At 42.6% G+C, this 19,470-nt stretch overlaps 1 protein-coding gene across 2 annotated transcripts in view; it reads left to right on the top strand.

Annotated features, from left to right (window-relative positions):
- The first annotated feature begins 520 nt into the window (after positions 1–520).
- The window catches only part of Lrp2 (LDL receptor related protein 2), a 177,899-nt gene continuing 158,949 nt past the window's right edge, over positions 521–19,470 (top strand). For both annotated transcript variants that reach the window (XM_074071047.1, XM_074071046.1), the window contains exon 1: positions 521–756. In XM_074071047.1, the coding sequence (XP_073927148.1) occupies positions 678–756 (79 nt within the window). In that variant the 5' untranslated portion in view covers positions 521–677. The remainder of the gene's footprint in view (positions 757–19,470) is intronic.

Genomic DNA, 19,470 nt, shown 5'->3' with positions numbered 1-19,470 from the left:
TCTTGCCGTCTCTTCCTTTTCTTTCCTGTCTTAAAAAAAAACAAAAACTTTTTCATTTCTTACTTCCCCCCTTCCCTTCCCTAGTCTCCCCCTCCCCCAATTCTTTCCCATTGCTCATTTAGTCTCTCAGCCTGTGTCCGTGGGAGATTTACCCGTGGGCCGCCTAGCCTGTTTCTGTTGCAGAGCAAATCCTGCAGTGTATGCCGGCGTGTGAGTGTGCATGACTATGTCAGTGTTTGAAAGTGACCGTGGAATGTGCCCGAGTGTGCGTGGCTGGGTATGTGCAAGCGCGAGTGACGGGGAGAGGTGTGCGCTCCTGTAAGACTGCACGCATGAGTGTGCGCGTGTGGAGTGCATGCGTGAGCGCGCATGTGTTCAGGCGCCCACTCCTCCCAGCGCTGCAAAGTGCAAGGGGCGGGCCGGGCGGCAGGGGGCCTGCCCCGCTGGATTCCCGCATGCTAGTTCCGGGGCGGTCGGGTCTAAAGGGCTTTATGCACTGTCTGGAGGGTGGGGACTGGCGCGGGTAGAAAACGGGATGCCTCGGGCGTCGGGGCAGGCTTTCCGCCACTAGGAGCGAGCTGAGGTGACGGCCGCAAGGAGCGATCGCGAGCGGAGGCGCTGCCTGTACTGTGTGCGACGCGCGCCCACCTCCCGGGGAAGGAACGGCGAGGCCGGGGATGGAGAGCGGGGCGGCGGCGGTGGCGTGTGCACTCCTGCTGGCGCTTGCCGCCTGCCTGACGCCGGTCTGTGGCCAAGGTAAGCACCCATGGGCCGAAGCCACACGCAGAGGGTAGTCCGTGGGGGTCGAATCCACCCGCCTGCGGAGAGGAGAGAGGAGCTCGGCTGCCCAGGGCCAGGGGAGGGCGACGACGCTGGAGCTGCTCCCCAGGGGCGCTCAGGTTGCCCCACGGGCAGGGAGTGGGGGCGCCCCTCCTTCGCCAGCCCGCGAACCCAGCAGCCGCCAAGTTTTGCACGCAGCCCCGCGGGTTTCAGTGACAGCGCGCACCCCCCCGCCCCGGGGATCCCGTCTTTGTTCCCACGGGGGTTTGTGCTGACCCTTGTGGAGAGCGCTACGCGCTGGAACCGGGGGAAGGCGGGTGTACCCCGCAGGTCTGCGCCTGCTCGCGCCCGCGGGTCTCTTTTCACTGGGGCAGAGCGGTCCTGGGCGCAGCTCCGCTCGGAGCGCAGTTTCCACCTGCGGCGCCTGGCGGCGGGGTGGGGGGGATGCCCTCGCCCAGGGCCGCCGGCCAGAGCACCCCTCCCATCCCAGGCGAAACTTGGTCCCGCGGTGAGCCCCAAGAGACCGCATCTCATGATACAGATCATTTACGAGCCAAGATAAGGCCGGGCGGAGGGATTGGCCGGGAGAGCGGCTGATGCACTGGAGTGTTTTCTTGAAGGGTGTTCCTTTCCAACTCCGAGTGGGGGCTTTTGTGTTGATGAATGGGGCCGGTTTGCTCCGCCAGAGTTTTGGGGGCTCGAATGCAGAAAGTTTCCAGTATGGCTTTAAACTTCTCTCAAGTTGTGGTAGACAGAGGAGAAGGAAAGAGAGGGAGGAAATTGTGGAGAGAATAAAAATAGTAAGAGGGGAAGAGAGAAGGAAAGAGAACTTCGTGGAAAAGAGTGGAGGAGAGCGAGCGATAGAGAGAGAGAGAGAGAGAGAGAGGAAAGGGGAAGAGGGAGGAGAAGGGGAGAGCGAGCAATACAGAGAGATGGAGAGGAGAGGAGAGGAGAGGAGAGGAGAGGAGAGAGAGAGAGAGAGAGAGAGAGAGAGAGAGAGAGAGAGAGAGAGAGAGAGAGAGAGAGAGAGACAGACCAAGGATGAATGGGAAGGGAAGGGCCCGGAGAACCCGCGAGCTCTCTCCCTGGCTTTGCGTTGCTAGGTAGCGGCAGGGAGCTGTGTGTGACCCACCACCAGACAGACCAAGCGGACGCTGCTGCCACTGCAGGGACTAATCTGTCTGTGGGGATGGGGGAGTCCTCCTTTCTCCTGCTCTTTCCCGTCGGACAACTTAATTGCCCTACAATAAAAATGAAACCCTATTGTTGTAGGATTAGCCAAGGCAATAAATTGATTTCTCTGGATCGCATATTGGGGTCGACGGTGGAGGCTGTGGAAGCCCCCGTTCGCAGAGGAGAGAAGGGGCCTCGGGATGGGCCGAGGTGGCACGTATTCAAATAGTTAATCGGCTTTCTTTCCTCAATTCTTAGCGTAAGCTCCTTAGAGGGAATCAAGTAAGTAATTATACAGCAACTCCTAGCAGCACCCACCTCAGACTTCCTGGGAAGTTTGGAACCCCAACAAACCCTACGTAGTCTTGCAGAAATCTTTGGAAAGGGAGAGGAGACAGGTGCAGACGTTAATGCAGTAATTCTTTTTGGGGGAGGGTGTGGGAGGCTGGGATTTGAACTCAGGGCTTCACGTTTGCAAAGCAGGCGCTCTACCACTTGAGTTACTCCTCCAGTCCATTTTGTTCCCGTTATTTTTGGAGTTGGGAGTCTCGAGAACTATTTGCCCAGGCTGGCCTTGAACAGCAATCCTCCGGATCTCAGCCTCCCAAATAGTTCGGGTTACAGGCGCCCGGCTATTTTTGGACACCTTTTCTCAGTGTTGCAACCCAGAAAGAGGGTTATTGTTATGGGGGGGGGTTGTATAGTGCTTAGAGTTATAGGTATCTCATGTGCTAAATATGATGGCTGATGGTTTAGTCTTAGTTCCTAGTGTTCTTGGTAGTTTACATCCATCTATCTTCCATCCTATGATAATAATATATAATAGTGTAGTAATAGTGAGGTAGCATACACTTATGTATGTGGCAGGTCCTATGCTAAAAGTATTCTACATGTATGGACTCATTTAAACCTCATAATATCCATTTGAAATAAGTGCTCTTTTTTTTTTTTCCAGGAAGTAAGTCTCTATTTTACAGATGGGAAAGTGGAGACACAGAGTCATTAAGTATTTTGCCCAGGTTATATAGCTAGAAAATGGCGGAGCAATGAGGCAACATAAGGATATGACCCTAGAGTCATAATTTAACTGCTATAGTGTGTGGCTCTCTGTTTCTTTTCTTTTGTATCAAAAATCCTCCCTAAGTTTACTATCTATGTGTAAAGTCACTAAAGAAGCCTCAGGACATTTTGGAAGTCTTTGCCATATAAGGTAAAATTCACCAGCTGCTTCATAATTGTGGGTATTTTTTTCTGAAACCCTTCTGGCTTCTAAAACCCGAACCCAAGTCTCTTCATACCTAGTCTTCCTGCTTGATCCTTTTTAGATGAACTCTGCGTGTCCTCAGGATAAGGAGATTTCTAGCTGTATATTCTATTTTTATATTCCTCTTGTATTGATCCAGACTTATACTATGAAGCAAAATATGAAATCGCAGCTCTCTTTGGTGAGCTCGTTTCTTAGGTAGGAACCCACTACAAACTGCATCACTAGAAACTGGAGAACTCTGTTCTGTGGTTAGTCTTCTTTAAAAAACATTCCATATCTATAATTATGAATTATTTTCATTTCCTTATATTTTGTATAATGCTTTTCAAGAGAAGAATTGGGAGTGTCTGACTCTGGAGTCAAGTTGTCTGGGTGGCAGCAATTGCTTTATCACTTTCTAGCTGTGTGACCTTGCAGAAGTCACCTGACTTTGCAGGGCTCAGATTCTTAACTGTGAAATTGACATGATAACAAGAGAACTTATCCCAGGATATCTTATAATCATAAAGAGGTTAATTATATAAAGTATTTTGCTTGGTATATGGCATATAAACAAAGAAAATAAACTAGTAACTTTAAAAAAAATATTTATCAACATTTAAAGTAACATAGAGTTTTGGTTAGTGTCATAATTCCAATTTTCAGATGCATATAGGAAAGTCTTCTTTAAGCATTTTTCACTGGGGAATTTCCAGATCCCAGAATGCATTCATAGGCTATTTTTTAATTTTAATTTTAATTCTTTTTTTGTGGTACTGGGGTTTGAACTTAGGGTTTCTTGCTTGCTAGGCAGGGTTGCTATTGCTTGAACCACATCTCCAGCTCAATGTTCATTCTTTAGTACAGTAAAAATTTGGTTATATCCTTATGAGTTAATGTCAGCTTTTATGACAATCATGTCTTTGAGCAGAGTTGGTATGTTTAAAAGGATACCACATATCTGTCCCATCACATTGCTTGATTTCACAGCTGACTTCTATTTCTCTGCTTGAAGTTCTTTTCTGGTTGTTATAGGGCTTGGCCTCAATTCCCTTCAGGTATGCACCTAACTCCCTTTAGGAAAGTTAGACTTTTTACAGCTGAGGGAGCCTTAGGTACCAGTGGGTTGCTTGCATTATTTTACAGATAAGGAGTTAAGCCAGGAGGGAGGAGAATGGGCCTTAAGGAGTAGAAGGGAGGGGAATTAAGCACCTTGCCTAAAGGTATACAGTCTGCGATAGAGCTAAGATCCAAATCTGAATCTCATTCCTAGTCTTTGTACTTGGTTGTGTTTTGATATATGTTCTTGAAATGGCCCCACCCTCTTTAGATGGGAAGATTGCTAGAATCCTTTCAGGTGGTTCTGACCATCAGATGAAGCAAAGTAGATGACCTTGGTGAGTCTTTAAAAATATTGGATGTGCCTTTTGTCTCAGGCCAAAGAGGAATTCTGTGATATGTTAATGCAACCATGTGCCATGGACTTTCAGCTTGGTCCAGAATTCAGTGTTCCAACTCCCAAAGACCATACCTCCAGATCCATTTTTCAGCTTCTTGGGCCATCCAAAGCCTATCCCTGAAGATCTTTGGGTTATAGTGCACATCTTTATAGGACTAGGTTTTTTTGTCTTATTCAAGGTAATCATTAGGTCATGGTTTTTTTGTCTTATTCAAGGTAATCATTAGGTCATGGTTAGTCATTGTTCACATTCTCTTGTAAGCACTCTAAGAACATTCACAAGTTTAAAAAATTTTAAGTTAAAATTTATTATTATAATTTAAAAAATACTGATATGAAGAACCTAGCTGTTCTTTTTGTGCTATTGGAGACATATTGTCATATTGGCTTTGGGGTTTCTGTTAAGATCTAGTAGAGTAGGGGAACTAGAAAGTAAAGGGTGATTACAGAAGATTTTATTTATTTATTTAAGCTATTTACTGTGGTTCTGGAAATCAGATCCAGGGCCTGGGGCATGCTGGACAAGCAGTCTCCCTCTGAGCTGCATCCCTAGCTTATGAGAGATTGCAAATTGAAAGGAAAGGGATTCTGACTGTACGAAAATAGATCAACTAAAACAGTACTCATGATGAAGCCCTATTCTAGAACTGGGAAAAATGAGCTTGCTAGAACATTCATTAGTGTAATTGGAAAGGTTATATCCTATTAATTTTGTGATCTTGAGGAATTTTTTAAATTGGTTATTACAGCCAGGTGCTGGTGACGCAGGCCTGCAATCCTACTGGGAGGATTGTCATTCAAAACCAGCCTGGGAAAATAGTTCCTGAGACCTCATCTCCAAAATAACCAAAGCAAAATGGACTGGAGGTGTGGCTCCAGTGGTAGAGTGTCTGCTTTGCAAGTGCAAAGCCCCGAGTTCAAACTCCAGCCCCACAAAAAAAAGGGGTTACCACTCTGATATATTCCACAGGCCTTTATTAGTATTAAATGTCTAGCGTGTGCTGGTGAGGCAGTAGTATCAATACTACAGAAAGATTAAGGAGGAAGAGCACTGAAAAGAGTCTGGATTTCACAATTAAAGTGCACATGAACAATGATTAACCTTGACCTAATAATTATCTAGAATAAGACAGAAAACCTTGTCCTGTAGACGTGTGCACTATAAAACCCAAACATCTTCAGGGATGGGCTTTGATGGGTCTTTGGGAGCTGGGGCACTGATGTGGCATAAGTTCTGGACCAACTTCACATTTAAGATTCTGAGATAGTTATTCACTGGTTTCCCATAACCCCACCAGGATCTCACTGGTAAGGGAAAGATTTGACATGCTTTAGTATCAAAGTTTTGGGTTGCTTCTTGAAAATTATCAGGTTAGTGATTGTTTTGAAATGTCAAGAGCATTTCTTTGGTGCCTCATATGTTCCATAGGGGTCCACGCAAATGGTTTGCAAATAATTTCTTGACAATTCAGAATTATGAGAGGAAGTGGGAAATTTCTCAAGGTCTGGCAGTCATGGAATAACTGAATGAATGAGGGCAGGAAAATTCTAGAAACAAACGTTAAGTGACATGGTGCTCTGTGTTGATGGTATCATTTTGCAACTTTTCAGTTTAGAAGAAGAAGAGAAAAAGTACTTCTAGAAGATTTATTTGGAGCCTATACTTTTCTTATTTGAAGCAGATCTTTGGGATGGATGGAAAGTTCTGGAAAATGAGCTGAGCATTCTTGAATCCATTGCAGGATTTCATTTTTCTGTGACTCCTAGACCCTTGCTTCTTTTCCATCTTATTTCACTGCCTTGTTTATGTTCCCAAGACTTTATCCCTTCTGTAAGCACCCTGGCTATGAGGCAGGAAGCAGTTTAAGAGGCTTTATGGAGACACCTTGGTGCCTGTCTAGGACTTAATTCAAGGACTTCTTCCATAAACGCTAGAACAGGTTTCTTTCATTCCTCATAGAATTAATTCAGGTATGCCAAATAAATGCAGTCTATGCTGATGGCTACTTTGTTGGTCTTTAATTTAAATCTTGATTCTACAAACAGGTGCATTATTATTCCTAAAGATGGTTGCCTTTTATATTTGGTCACTTCTGATTTAGGATAGCACTGAAACACAATGAAAGAAATTTGTCTCTTCTCTTAGAAAATGACAGATTAGACAATCTGAAGTTTCATGCTGAAATCGTAATACTTTTGGTCATTACCCCTCAGGTCATGCCCGACCCCAGGGTTATAGGAAACAGTGAGAAATGAATGAAAGGAGGAAATGTAGTTACCATTCTGTGCCTTGAAAAGTTAAGCCACTGTTACCATGGATACGATGGCTTGTTTATTGTGCAGATCTTGAGGTCCAAGTTTGTAAGCAATACCCAATGGTCTCTTTTAAGTTTATGTGCTGCCCACCAATAGCACATGAAACTTCCTCCTAACTTTGAAAAGTAGCCTTTTTTAAAAATTATATTATTGTTGTAGTGAGATACATTGTGGCATTTACAGAAGTTCTTACAACATATCATAGTTGAATTCACCCCTCCATCATTCTCCAAAAAGAAGCCTTTATTCATTTATTTACTGATTCACATTTAGTGACAACATATCTACTTTTGAAGGCTTAATAGGTGTTTAGGAAACCTGAGAAGGAGGAAGAGGAGGGTAGCTATAATTTTGTTATGCTAGAATTTCTTGGATTTCTATATAAAAGCATTCCATCTTAGACTGTTAGAGATTTGCATGTGACTTCAGGTCCAATTCTTTGCTTTTTATCTCATTAGCAAGGAGACACTTTTTGTAAAATTATAATAATTTACTTCTCAGGGAAATACTTACATTCTGTTTAAGAATGGAAATATTTTATGCCAGGCATGGTGGTATACACTTATAGTCTCAACATTCAAGAAGATCATGAGTTCAGTACCAGGCTGGATTACATAGTAAGACTCTTTCTCAAGAAGATCATGAGTTCAGTACCAGGCTGGATTACATAGTAAGACTCTTTCTCAAAAAAAAAAAAAAAAAAAGGAAATATTTTATCTGAAATACGCCAATCTTACCCACATTTTAACCTCACTAGGGGAAGGAGAAAAGTGCTAGAATGCACTTCCACAATGGTTTAATTTTGATGTGGGGAAGGGTGTAGGTAGAGGATACTTTTTGTTTCAAGAAATAGAAAACCCAACTCAAACTGGCTCAAACAATAAGGTTATTTCTTGGCTCATGACAGTGAAAAATCTGAGGCCAGCTGGAGTTCAGGTGAGGTGCTGTCAGGGTTCCAGTTCCCTTTGTATTTTCCTTGACTCTACTCCCCTCTTGGTTGCAGCTTTGGTTTCAATCTGGTTTCCCACATGGCTGTAATATGGCTGCCAGGGCAAATGGAGCTATATGTTTCCTTGCCATGTCTGGAGGAATTCAACTTTGAAAAGGTTTCAGTTATGTTCTGAAAAGCATTATTTCTTCACAATAACTTGAACTGTTACAATTTCTAAGGACTGTGGATAGCTATAATCCAGGTCCCCAATTTTTTTCTCATATCCAAAAAATCACCTGGAGAATTTTACAAAGTCTACAAATTTTTAGGTCAAAACCCACACTTACTAATTGAGGGGTATGCGATTCTGTATTTTGAAGAGTTCCTAGGCAGATCTGAGGGTTGGACAATTTGGGAACAATTGATCCTGGTAACCACTCTTAGTTTTTAGTTTTGTAAATGGAACTTTAGAGATTAATTGACTTGCCATTGCAGATTCCTTTCAGCAGCAGTTAAGTACACTGCATTAAATTTGGTCTTCCATTTGGATGGGGAGTTACAAGGAAAACTACCTATTCTTTGACATCCCAGGATGCCTCTGTTCCTGGCCATTTCCTTTCCTGGCCATGACAAGGCTTAAATCTTTGTTTCCTACTTGTGTTTTAATTGTATTCTTTGCTCTTTCCTTCTATGTTAAGAGGTAAACAACTGTCGGAGGTCTTCTATTCCTTTGTCACCAAAGTCAGGAATTCATTTTGGAGCCTCACTGATAGAGCCCACTGGCTTCTATAGCAGCTTTCTCTCCATGTTTGGAATGGGAGTATTGCAAAACTCCATGGCTCATTTCCTCTACATCCTAACTCTAAGTCCTTGACCTCCCTGGGACTTAAAGTCCATTGGTCCTATCACCACTTCTCTGTCCTTCAAATCCCTCATTTATTTACTTCCTCAGCTTATATTTTATGGCCCATTGTTAAAATTACTTCCTTTTCTACACCCTCAGCAGCTTGACCCCTTTATCTTATTCTCCTGTGCTCTGCAAAAGCCCAATCCTGGTTAAAACTAATCCTCCACATCTGTAGCTAAACATGGCGGGAGAAAGACACAAAACTATGCTGACTAGTCTCACTTGAAATTCATGAAATGATCTCAAGTTTAGGACTTGCTTCCAATCTAATCCATTCAGCCTCCTGTTTCCTTCCATCTTCTCTCTCTTCAAACTTCCAACATCGCCTTCTCAGATGCTGATTTTGCTTTTATAAATGTCAAAGTAGAAGCAGTCAGGAGAGAATTCCACAAGCTTGAGTGATTCAGCTCACACTTTGGTCAACGTATTCTGTCTTTCCTCCTGTGTTCTGGAAGAACTTCCCATGCTCTGACATTCAATCAGTTCACTCATGGTCTGGATCTCACCTGCTGTACCTCTCAGCAATCATCTCTTCTCTCTTTTTCAAAATCCTCTCTTTTTCCCCACGTTCCCTTCTAGTACCACCCCATTTTCTGTGTTCTTCGCAGTCAAATTTGAACAGGTTTGTCTATATCCACTGTAACTTCTCTCCATTTTTTTCCTTAATCTATGATATTCATTTTTACTCCTGCCCTTGACAGATAACTACTTTTGTTAAAGTTATTCAGTAGCTCCATGTTGTTAAACCTAATTGTTCATTCTGAGCTCTGGTCTTATTTTTTGTGGGGTTGGAGATCAAACTCAGAGCCTTGCATATGCTAGGCAAGTGTCTATCTTGACTGCACCCCCAGACCAGCTTGAGCTTACTTAACTGATTAGCAGGACTAGGCATAGTGTATCCTGTCTAGTTCCATGAAACGATTGATTTGGTTTCTGAGAGACTACATGCTCCTGGTTTTCTTCCTTCTGTGCTGGCCTCTCCTTAAAATCCCATACTTGCTCCTATCTCCCTAACGTCTTTTCTTCTCTTCTTCCTTGGTGACCTCGCCCTGTCTCATGGCTTTAAATACCATCTATATGCTGACAACTTTCAGATTTATGAATATAATCCAAGTGCTCATTTGCTGTATCTACTTGGCTGTTCAATAGTCACCTCCAGCATAACACGTCCAAAGTTGAATTCCTGGTCTCCACTAATGCCCCAATTCTGCTTTCCATGTGGAATTCCTTATCTCAGTTATTGGTCACTCCAGCCTTGCTCAGGCTCTAAGCCCTCCCTTTTCTACCCCATTATCTGATCCATTGGAAAATCCCAATGTTTGAGCTGAGTGTGGTGGTTCATGCTTGTAATCCTAGCACTCTGGAGGCAGAGACAAGAAGATCACAAAGTTCCAGGCCAGCCTGGGCTACATAGTGTGACACTGTCTCAAACAAAACAAAACAAAACAAAACAAAAATTCCCCGAAACCAAAACTACAAGAACAAAATACCGAAAGAAAAAAATCCAATGTTTCAATCTTCAAAATATATCTAGAATCCAATCATTTTTCACCATCTTCACCTCCACCATGCTGGTCCAAGTGATTGCTATTTCTTGCCTGGATTATTGAAATAGCTTCTCACAGATACCCTCTATCCTTCTGTCTACTCTCAACTGTAACTATAGCAACACTCTTCTAAAATCAGCCAGATCATGGCACTCCTTTGCCCAAAAGCTCCAGTGGTTTCTGCCACATACAATTTGATTCATCCAGAAATGAACACTGAGACAGACCTTGGGAGTACGAGATGTTTATTAAGATGGGTGTCTGTGAAAACAAAGAGAAAAAGCAGGATGGGCAGAAGAACTTGAACTAGGACAAGGCTGTGGGCAACAGAGTAGAGGCTCTGGAGCAAGACTTGCCTGTCCTGAGTTGGGCCAAAATGGCCTTGCTTAGCCACTGGATGTGGCTTGCCCTGGGAAGGACAGGACCTTGAGCAGTTGACTTTTCCAGCTGAGGCAGATCCTGAAGAGGCTGATTGCAGGTAGATGTCCTTACCTACAGGTGGTCCTAGCTTGAAGGGCCTGTGGTGGTGCATCTCCAGGTGTACCACCTCTTCCCATCTCCTGAAGATCAGCATCTAGATACTTGTACTAGTCTACAGGACCAGCCATTTGGCCTGTATACCACTTCCTGGACCTCGTTTCCTTCTCCCCTCTCTTACTGAGGCTCAGTGATATCCTGGCTTTTGCCTCTTTCCTGGCCTGTGCACTTGCTTCCTCTCTTCCCAAATGCTTGTTTCTGATTGTCATGTCTTGTTTTCTCACCTCCTATAGGTCTTTTCTCATAGGTCACCTTCTCTGATTCTTTCTAGACTTACTTTCTCTGTTATACTCTTCACCATTTGACATTAGGTATATTAATTTAATTACTTAAATATTATTTGTTTATCCACTTATTGTCTTCCCTAAAATGTAATTCTGTGAGGCAGGGATTTTAATCTCTTTTATTCATTGGTTTATCCCCAGGATGAATGAGTGAATGCATAGATGCACCATGGATGTTAAGAGGGGACCTCCTCAAGAGCCAGGCAGGGTGGTGCATGTCAGTAATCCTGGCACTGGGGAGGCTGAGGCAGGAGGATTGCAAGTTCCATGTGAGACCCTATCTGAAAATAAAATAAAAAACATGCGTGGGTGCCACTCAGTGGTGGAGTGCTTGGCATCCTCAGCTCATCCCCATGGGCCTGGAATTGCCAGGCCTAAATCCCCCTGGCCCTGGAGGCCCCATCAAGGTCCTGATGGAGAAAAAAGAACATTGCTCTCTATGAAAGCAAGTGGCTTAGCAACGCTGTTTCTCTCCATTTGACTCCCCCCTCCTTTCTCCTCTATGTCCCTTCCCCCCCACCACTAGTGGTCCCCAATGTGTATAGAGCTGCTTTTTAACTTCCATCCCAGACACTTGGTTACCCTGTGAGAATTTCCCTATACATACAGAATGGGTCATTTTGCTGTTTTTGCCACAGATTTGATACAGTAGCTTTTATAAAAAGATAAGCCAAAGTTTTTAACCTTATGTTAGTGGACTGTCATCTGTATTTAAACAGAACACAAAAGAAAGCTGTCTGAGACCACGACACAGTGAAAACAGCCTCGATGAGACAAAAGGCCCTCTTTGAAGAGGGGAGTGGTTTCCCAACTGAGGGAGACTGCTGAACAGAAGTGGGAAGAACGTCACATGTCCAGTCAGGACATTCGTAAGTCTTGTTCCTGATGAATGAAGGAAAAATGGGCCCAACCACAGGGCCTCAGACTGCTGAAAAAGGCCCTTAGTTGCTTATTCCGTCGGCAGTCTTTCTCATCTCAGTCCCCATTCTTTTGAGGACTCCATAGGTAGCACGAAAGTTAGAGGTGAGGGAATGACTGAGTTACATGCATATGTCAGTAGAGAAGTTGGAGAATGAGCTACAAGAGTAATGACTAAAATTTTAAGTGCATCCTGTGCACTTGGCAGGTCCTATGGCTTTTCAGGTATTAGTTCATCTATTTCTTTATTGACAGCACAAATTTTATGGGCAAAGGACCAAAGCAAAGATAGGAAGGATAATTTCCCCAAAGACATCCAGTTACTAAGTGCTGGAGTCAAGATTTGAACCCATAATCCTTATACTTACATGTTGTTGCCATGGATAAGTGGAAGAGAGTTTCTTTTAACTTAGTCAGCAAATCATTTAATGGCTTATATTATGATAAACTGACTTAATTTCAGAGGCTGGTACCTCTCAGCCCAGCTTTTGGACATATTTGTGCCACTTTTGTCAGTTCTTTTATTCATTCAGTGTTGATGGAGACCTTTTTGTGCTCCCATAGAGGTGCTCCTAGATACTGCAAAGAATAGAGATGCCCTCAACATAGGCCCCATCCCGAACAGCTTCGTGCTAAAAAGAGAAAGAGACTCAAGCCAAGCATGGTGGTACATGCCTGTAATCCCAGCACTAGGAAGGCTGAGGCAGGAGGATTGTAAGTTTTAGACCAGAGAGAGAGAGAGAGAGAGAGAGAGAGAGAGAGACTCAAAGTTGGTATGTTTTGCTAAGGACTAGAGAAGGTGAAGAAGGTACCAGAAAATGAGCTGTAAGTCTTGAAAGGAACCCAACTGCTTTTTTTTTTTTCCAGGAAAAAAGTTATTATTGCTTGTGCCCTTTCTTAGAATGGCTTTATGGAGAGTTTCTGCTGTGAACAGTTAAGTTGGCCTCAAAGATAGAATTTTTACCTTCTAGCATAGCTTGATTGAAGTAGGATTGTTAGAACAAGATCATGAGCTGGTCCTGGAGGCAAAAGTTGCAAGACTGATCCTAGGGCTTCATCAGTACCTCGGGGATTTGAGAAGTGGCTCTTGGATTGTAGTGTACATGGCAGTTATTATTTTTTTAGGTCATAATGATTACTGTTTATGGGAAATTCTGTTTTTCTTTTAGGTTAGCCTTAAATACAGAATTTGCAAATGAATAAGGCAAACACATGCATGCCCTGAAAGAACTGCTAAATGACTAATTTTTTAAAATGACGAATTTTTTGCATCAAAAATTTTGTGGATTTTTCTAGGTCACTTCTGACATGAAAATTTACTTCTTGCCTAATATTGGGTGCAGTGAGGTGTTGAAAGAATTTGCTAAGTAATCATTGGAAGCTGAGATTGTAGTGAAAAACAAAATGCATGGCTTAAAAATTGAACACAGTGATGGGAGACAGTGAAAGTTTGATGCCTCTCACTGTAAATAATTAAGCCCATCCATGCAGAGTAGAGAACATGGTGCCAGGAGGGACTTGAGCTTAGAAGGATGATATACTGAACACCTTCACTCCCCTGCAAGGGGAATCAGGGCAGCTTTGACAGTTGCAGATTGTGAATAGCTAACAAAATCTCACTGCCATCTACATTTAGCTTTCAACATTTGGATGTGACTGAAAGAATGAGAAAGAGGAAGGAAGAGGGATGGGGTTTTCTTTAGACACTCTTTAAGAGGTCTGAGTGTGACTTGTCAAAGTGACCTGGAGCTTTGGCTTCCTCCAGAGCCCTCCTGCTCCATGGACAAATCAGTAGATCAAAGACAGCTGGCTCTGTTTGTCTAGAAGAGACACAATAGAACTGGTAATTGAGAGTTGGATGAACAAGATTCACAGTGGATGTATTTCTGATTTTTTTTCTAACACTGCTTATGACTGGCCTTAATTTTTCTATCTGTGAAAAAGAGAATTAGATTATGCAGTTCTTGTAGGATGGGGCTTTGAGTATTGACATTTATGTATATATGAATGTATATATGTATGCATGTATGTTTTTTGGTCTTTTGATATGGAGTTTTGCTATGCAGGCCAGACTAGCTTTGAACTCATGATTCTCCTGCTTTAGTCTCCCAAGTTCTGGGATTACAGGTGTGCACCTTTATGTTGGGCTGAGTATTGGCATTTGTGAAGTGCTTTTATTTTAAAAAACAAACCTAGGCTTCAATTGATGTGTTTATATACATTTCTATAATTTGTTTTGGTGCTAGGAATTGAACCCAGGGCCTCTTGCATGCTAAGCATGTACTGTACTGCTGAGCTACACCCCAACACTGATTTCTCTAAATGTTAGTAAATATATGTGTTTGGTAACCACCACAATTAGAATTAGAACAGTTCAGTCCCCACCAAATTCCCTTGCTCTAAACCTTTGTAGTAACTCCCTCTCAATAAAGTGCTTTTTAAATTCCTTTTCTAAAAACACACTTTCCCAGATGAAAAGTTTCAGTTGCCTTTTATTTGTTCATTTTCATTCAAGAAGGGTTCCTTGCTCATTTTTGAAGTAATTCAAAATGACACAGCTGGTTGCATGGCTGGCTTTCCTTTATTACAACAGAAGGAAAAAATCCTGAAAATATAGCAGCTCTTTTAGTACAGCTACACAAGAAAAAAATTCCCCAAAGTTGCTTGTTGCTAGATTGGAATCTGCAAAGAAAACACACTCAAGAAATCGCCCTTGAAGAGGAGGACAGAGGTTTATTTTTTATTTAACGATTTACCCCTTGACACCTGGGAAATGATTAGTTGATGTTTTCAAAGAAGATTAAGTCATCGTGGTTCATTAACTGTGGTAATCAGGTGACTTAAATCAATTAACTCTTTGTTAACAATTTCCATCAATTTTGTAAATAAATGACTAAATCAGTAAATTGCACTTTAAGATTAAAGGCTGTTTCCTGATTTACTTGTTGATGACAAATTAGAGATTTTCTCCTTCAAATCTCATGCCTCCCCCTCCAGCCTCACTCTATAAGAGAATACTTCAGTCAGTTTTAGTTTGAGAAGAACACATGAGAGTAACTTTTAATATGTGGCTTTAAGGAAAAGTCAGGCTTGAGGACACCCTGCTCCTCCATCTCAGCACATTTTGAAAGAGTGACTTAGGGGAATGAAACTTAATAAGTAAGCATGTACACGGTGACAGCACTAATACAGAAACTTACTGTAGGTTAAATTTCTTATATTGAGTCTTTTAACGTTTTGTTTTCTTTTTCCTAAGTTAAAACTGGATAAGGGATATAATACAATGAAATAGGGCTTGGTTCTAATTAAACTTCAATGGATACTGTAGAAAATCCATTTAGAGGAAATTTACCAAGATATTGGGATATGCATTTTATATTTTTAAATTTTGAACCCAGGACCATGCATATGTTAGGTAAAGTGCTCTCCCATGAACCACACCTCCAGCCTACTGGGATGTACTGATTACAGTCATCCGTAAAGCTCGATTGCCTTTCCAAAATACCATACCAGTTTAGAACTAAATTGTTGTTACTTTTTAGAATCTTTACAAAGGAAAATTCTCTTCCCTGCTTACAGGATTTTAGTTGTTTGCTTATTTATTTATTTTTGCCTTGAAAAGCTTATTATTATTTATTTATTTTGAGACAGGGTCTCACTATGTAGTCCAAGATAGCCTGGGACTTGTGTTCTTCCTGCCTCAGCCTCCCGAGTCCTGGGATCATAGGTGTGCACCACCACACTTGGCCTTACGTAACTTTGCTATGTCTGGGTCCCCAGGGACATGTGAGTCAGAGCATTACAAAATTGCATCCATAGCCTTCGATATATCATTGCATTTTCTGAAAGCCATTGAACATTTAGAGGATTTGTATTGTAGAACAGATGATATAAGGTTGTTTAGGACTGTGTCAAAAAGAAGAATTAGTAAATATTTGCATACTTGAGAAAATCTTGTGCTAAAATCACTCCCTTTTTATAAAGACAAAATTCCTATATCTTCCTTGAATGTCTGGAAGGTAGCCTACATTGTGGGAATGAGCTGAAGGCAGGGATGTAAATTTAAACAATCTTTGGCCCTTCTATTACATTAGAAGCTCCCTGGCCATGCCCCCATGGCTTCTCTTCACTTGCCCAAGAAGTCCCGTCTCAGTAGGGTCTGCTCTGGACAGATTTAACCTGTAGCTAAACCTTTTCTTGTGTTGGGACACAGCCCATGAATTGGAGCTTGGAAGTTTAGCATGGCTGCTTTCCTGAGGTGTTCCTCTGGGCCCCTTGACATCCCTGGTCTCTGAGTTCAGTGTCCTGGAGTATACAGAGGGTGGTAGTGACTTTTACCTCCCAGGTTCCTGGCACTATTTAAAGGATGGGCTGTGAACGGGCAGAGTGCCAGCACTTGGTAAACATTCCGCGAACGTGTTGCCCTCCAGGGGACTTGGTACCAAATCATTCATAGTTGACCAGCTCTTGGTTAGGTCAGTGCTGCAGAGCAGCCACCATGCTGTGGTCTTTTGAAATAAAGAAAGCACCTGTCACATTCTCTATCCATAGAAATTGCTGGGGGAAATACAGCTCTTTTGAGGAGATGAAACTATCAGACAAGAAAATGTTAGAAGACAAGGCCTTGGGACCTGCCTCTCTGTTCCCAGTCCTCCACCTTCCATGTCTTAAAGGGACAGACTCTGGTGGAGTTCCAACTTTTCAGTGCCAGACATGCTTTCTGTAAACTTGGTTTTAGGTGGAGTTACAGATGATGTTCCTGCACCTCTAAGACAAGAGTGATGGAAGCTTGGGTCTAAGCAGATGTCAGGTGTGTCCTCTGGTTACAGAGAAGGGCTTGCAGAGGGAGGAGTGCACTCGACTTCGGGAGGGGTTGTAGGCAGGACATGTAAGAATCAAGGATGAATTTTTTTTTCTTGTGGAAGAGCCACTTATTATTTAATGAGGCCAGTAACAAGTTCTATAGGTAAGATTTGGTTACCTTTGTCGAGCTAGACTTGGTTAACAGTTATGGTTAAAATACTCGCTGATGTGTTTATCACACAAACATTTACTGAGATCCTGTTGTGCCAGGAGCTGATACATAGATGATGAAACATGGAAACAAACACTTGTGTTATGATAGCGGTTTGGGAGCAAGCAAAAGGAACGATGAAGTCCAATTGGTGTGAGGGGGTCAAGGGCCACGGAAGATGGAACACATCTGCCACCTGAACCTTGTCTTGAAGGAGGATGTGTCACAGGAGGTGGAGATGGCAGAGTGCACTGTGGAGGATTTTTTAATTTTCAAGCCAAAAAGTTTGGTGTCTTTGAGGAAATACAAACTGGGGAGTAGAATGATCAGATTTTCATTTTATTTTTTAAGGTTATTATTATTTTTTTTGGTGGCACTGGAGTTTGAACTCAGGCCTTCATGCTTGCTAGGCAGGTGCACTACCCTTGAGCCACTCCACCAGCCCCAGATTTTCATTTCATAAAGATAGAATTTGCCACAATGAGAAAATCAGGTCAACCAGTTAAGTTAGAGGGTTGCTTACTGGGATATCTGGGTGACAGGTGATGAGGGTCATATTAAACTGTGGACCTGGAGTTAATGAGAATGTACAGAGTCACCGTGGAACATAGAGAAGGTTTTTGTTTGTTGCTTTTTTTTTTTTGATAATTTCCATTAATTATTTTGTAGGTTGGGATGTTTTATTGATAGGAATATTAGACATGTTTTTTCAATGTATATGTGTGTTCATTATATTCATAAATGCTCAATGCCATTTTCTGTAATCTTGTTTGGCATGTTCTACTTATCTAGAACATTCTGGGCATGGTGTGTGACATTTCCTCTGACTTAGTTCATTAATTCTTAGTTGGTTAGCTCCTATAGAGAGCACTTTTCAGTTGTCACAATGTCTGAGTGCCACCACTAGCCTTTAGAGGGCAGAGGACAGGAATGCTAAGCCAGTTGCAATACAGAGGAGGCTGCCACACCTCAAAGAATTGTCCTGGCTCATGTGTGAATAGTGTCCCTGTCCAGGGTGCGTCTTCTTCGATAGGCACTGGACAGAGAAGCAGGAGAGAGCTGTCATTTACTGAGACTTACTGCATGCCTGCTCTGTAGTCCCCATAGCACTAGGATTCACTCCTTCGGACCATCCACAGAGGTGGAGGTGGGACTGCGACGCCCTTCTTGCTAATGAGCGCACTGAGGCAGCGCTGGAGCTTTCGTTCTGAGCCCCGCATGCTGAACTCCAGTGCTCTGTTATTTCCACCTGCTGCACTCTCTTCATTCTGGGAATTTGTTTGGCAGCAGTGGTGGTGGTGGTGGTGGTGGAGGATTGCCAGCAGGGTCTCACTATGTAGCCCAGGATGGCCTGGAACCTGTTCTGTAGCCCAGGTTGGCTTCAAACTTGTAATCCTTCTGCCTCAACTTCCTGAGTGCGGGGACCCCAGACATGAACCACCATGCCCAGTTCAGTTCTGTAACTTTTATTGAACATGGACTTAAATTAATAAAATAAATCATTTGATTATAAGAGGAAGAGGAAAACTAATTTGGGTTGTGCCCAAATTAGTTTATAGTTTATTAAAGAGCGTTTATTAGGTAGCAGAATATACCTCTTGGGAACATTTCTGCCAGTTTCGTAGAATGTTGGCAAGTTACCACCTCCGAGTATTTTTTTTTTAAATATGGGAAATGTTTGAGGACATTTTTGTAAAGTTAGGATGGCTTTGTGGATTGGGAGACACTATCATTTAGTGGAAAAACATCTGGTGCTCCATAAATGCCTAGACATTTGAATTTATTCTCTGGAGGCACGAAGTAGTTTTAGAGGGTATCATAAATCTTATAAATGTATCTATATTTACATTTCATATAGAAGGGAATCTTTGTAATCTAAAGGACTGTATCAGTGACATCGAATGAAGATGTGACTTTCTTGGATGTACGTTCACTTTGCCACTGGGCTCTGTTCCTTCTGTGAGGCCTCCTCTCCCCTTCCTCAACAACCTCCACTGAACAATACCTGAACCTCTTGCAGCACTTGTCATCACACCACAGATCATAATTAGTTAATGTATGTGTTCTATCTCTGCTTTGTCCGCTGCTACTAAGAGTCACATCTGCTTCCTCTGGGCATATGTGTGTATGGCATAGTGCCAGGCATACGCAAGAACTCAAGAAATCTTTGCTTAATGGAAAGTTAAAAGACAGACATGAGTCGTAGTGAAGGAACTCCGTCATGGAGGGGAGGTGATGGCATTGCAGAGAGGATTTCATTTGGCTTGAACAAGAAAAACATGTTTCTCTCTTACCGAAGTAGCAGTATAAGGCTGGTTCGGTACTTCCATGGTATCATCAGTGTCTGAGGCAACTGTG

Source organism: Castor canadensis, chromosome 4 (genome assembly GCF_047511655.1).
Source record: "Castor canadensis chromosome 4, mCasCan1.hap1v2, whole genome shotgun sequence".
Classification (NCBI taxonomy): domain Eukaryota; kingdom Metazoa; phylum Chordata; class Mammalia; order Rodentia; family Castoridae; genus Castor; species Castor canadensis.
Note: the sequence above shows the minus strand (reverse complement) of the source record. Positions and strands in the feature narration are given on the sequence as shown.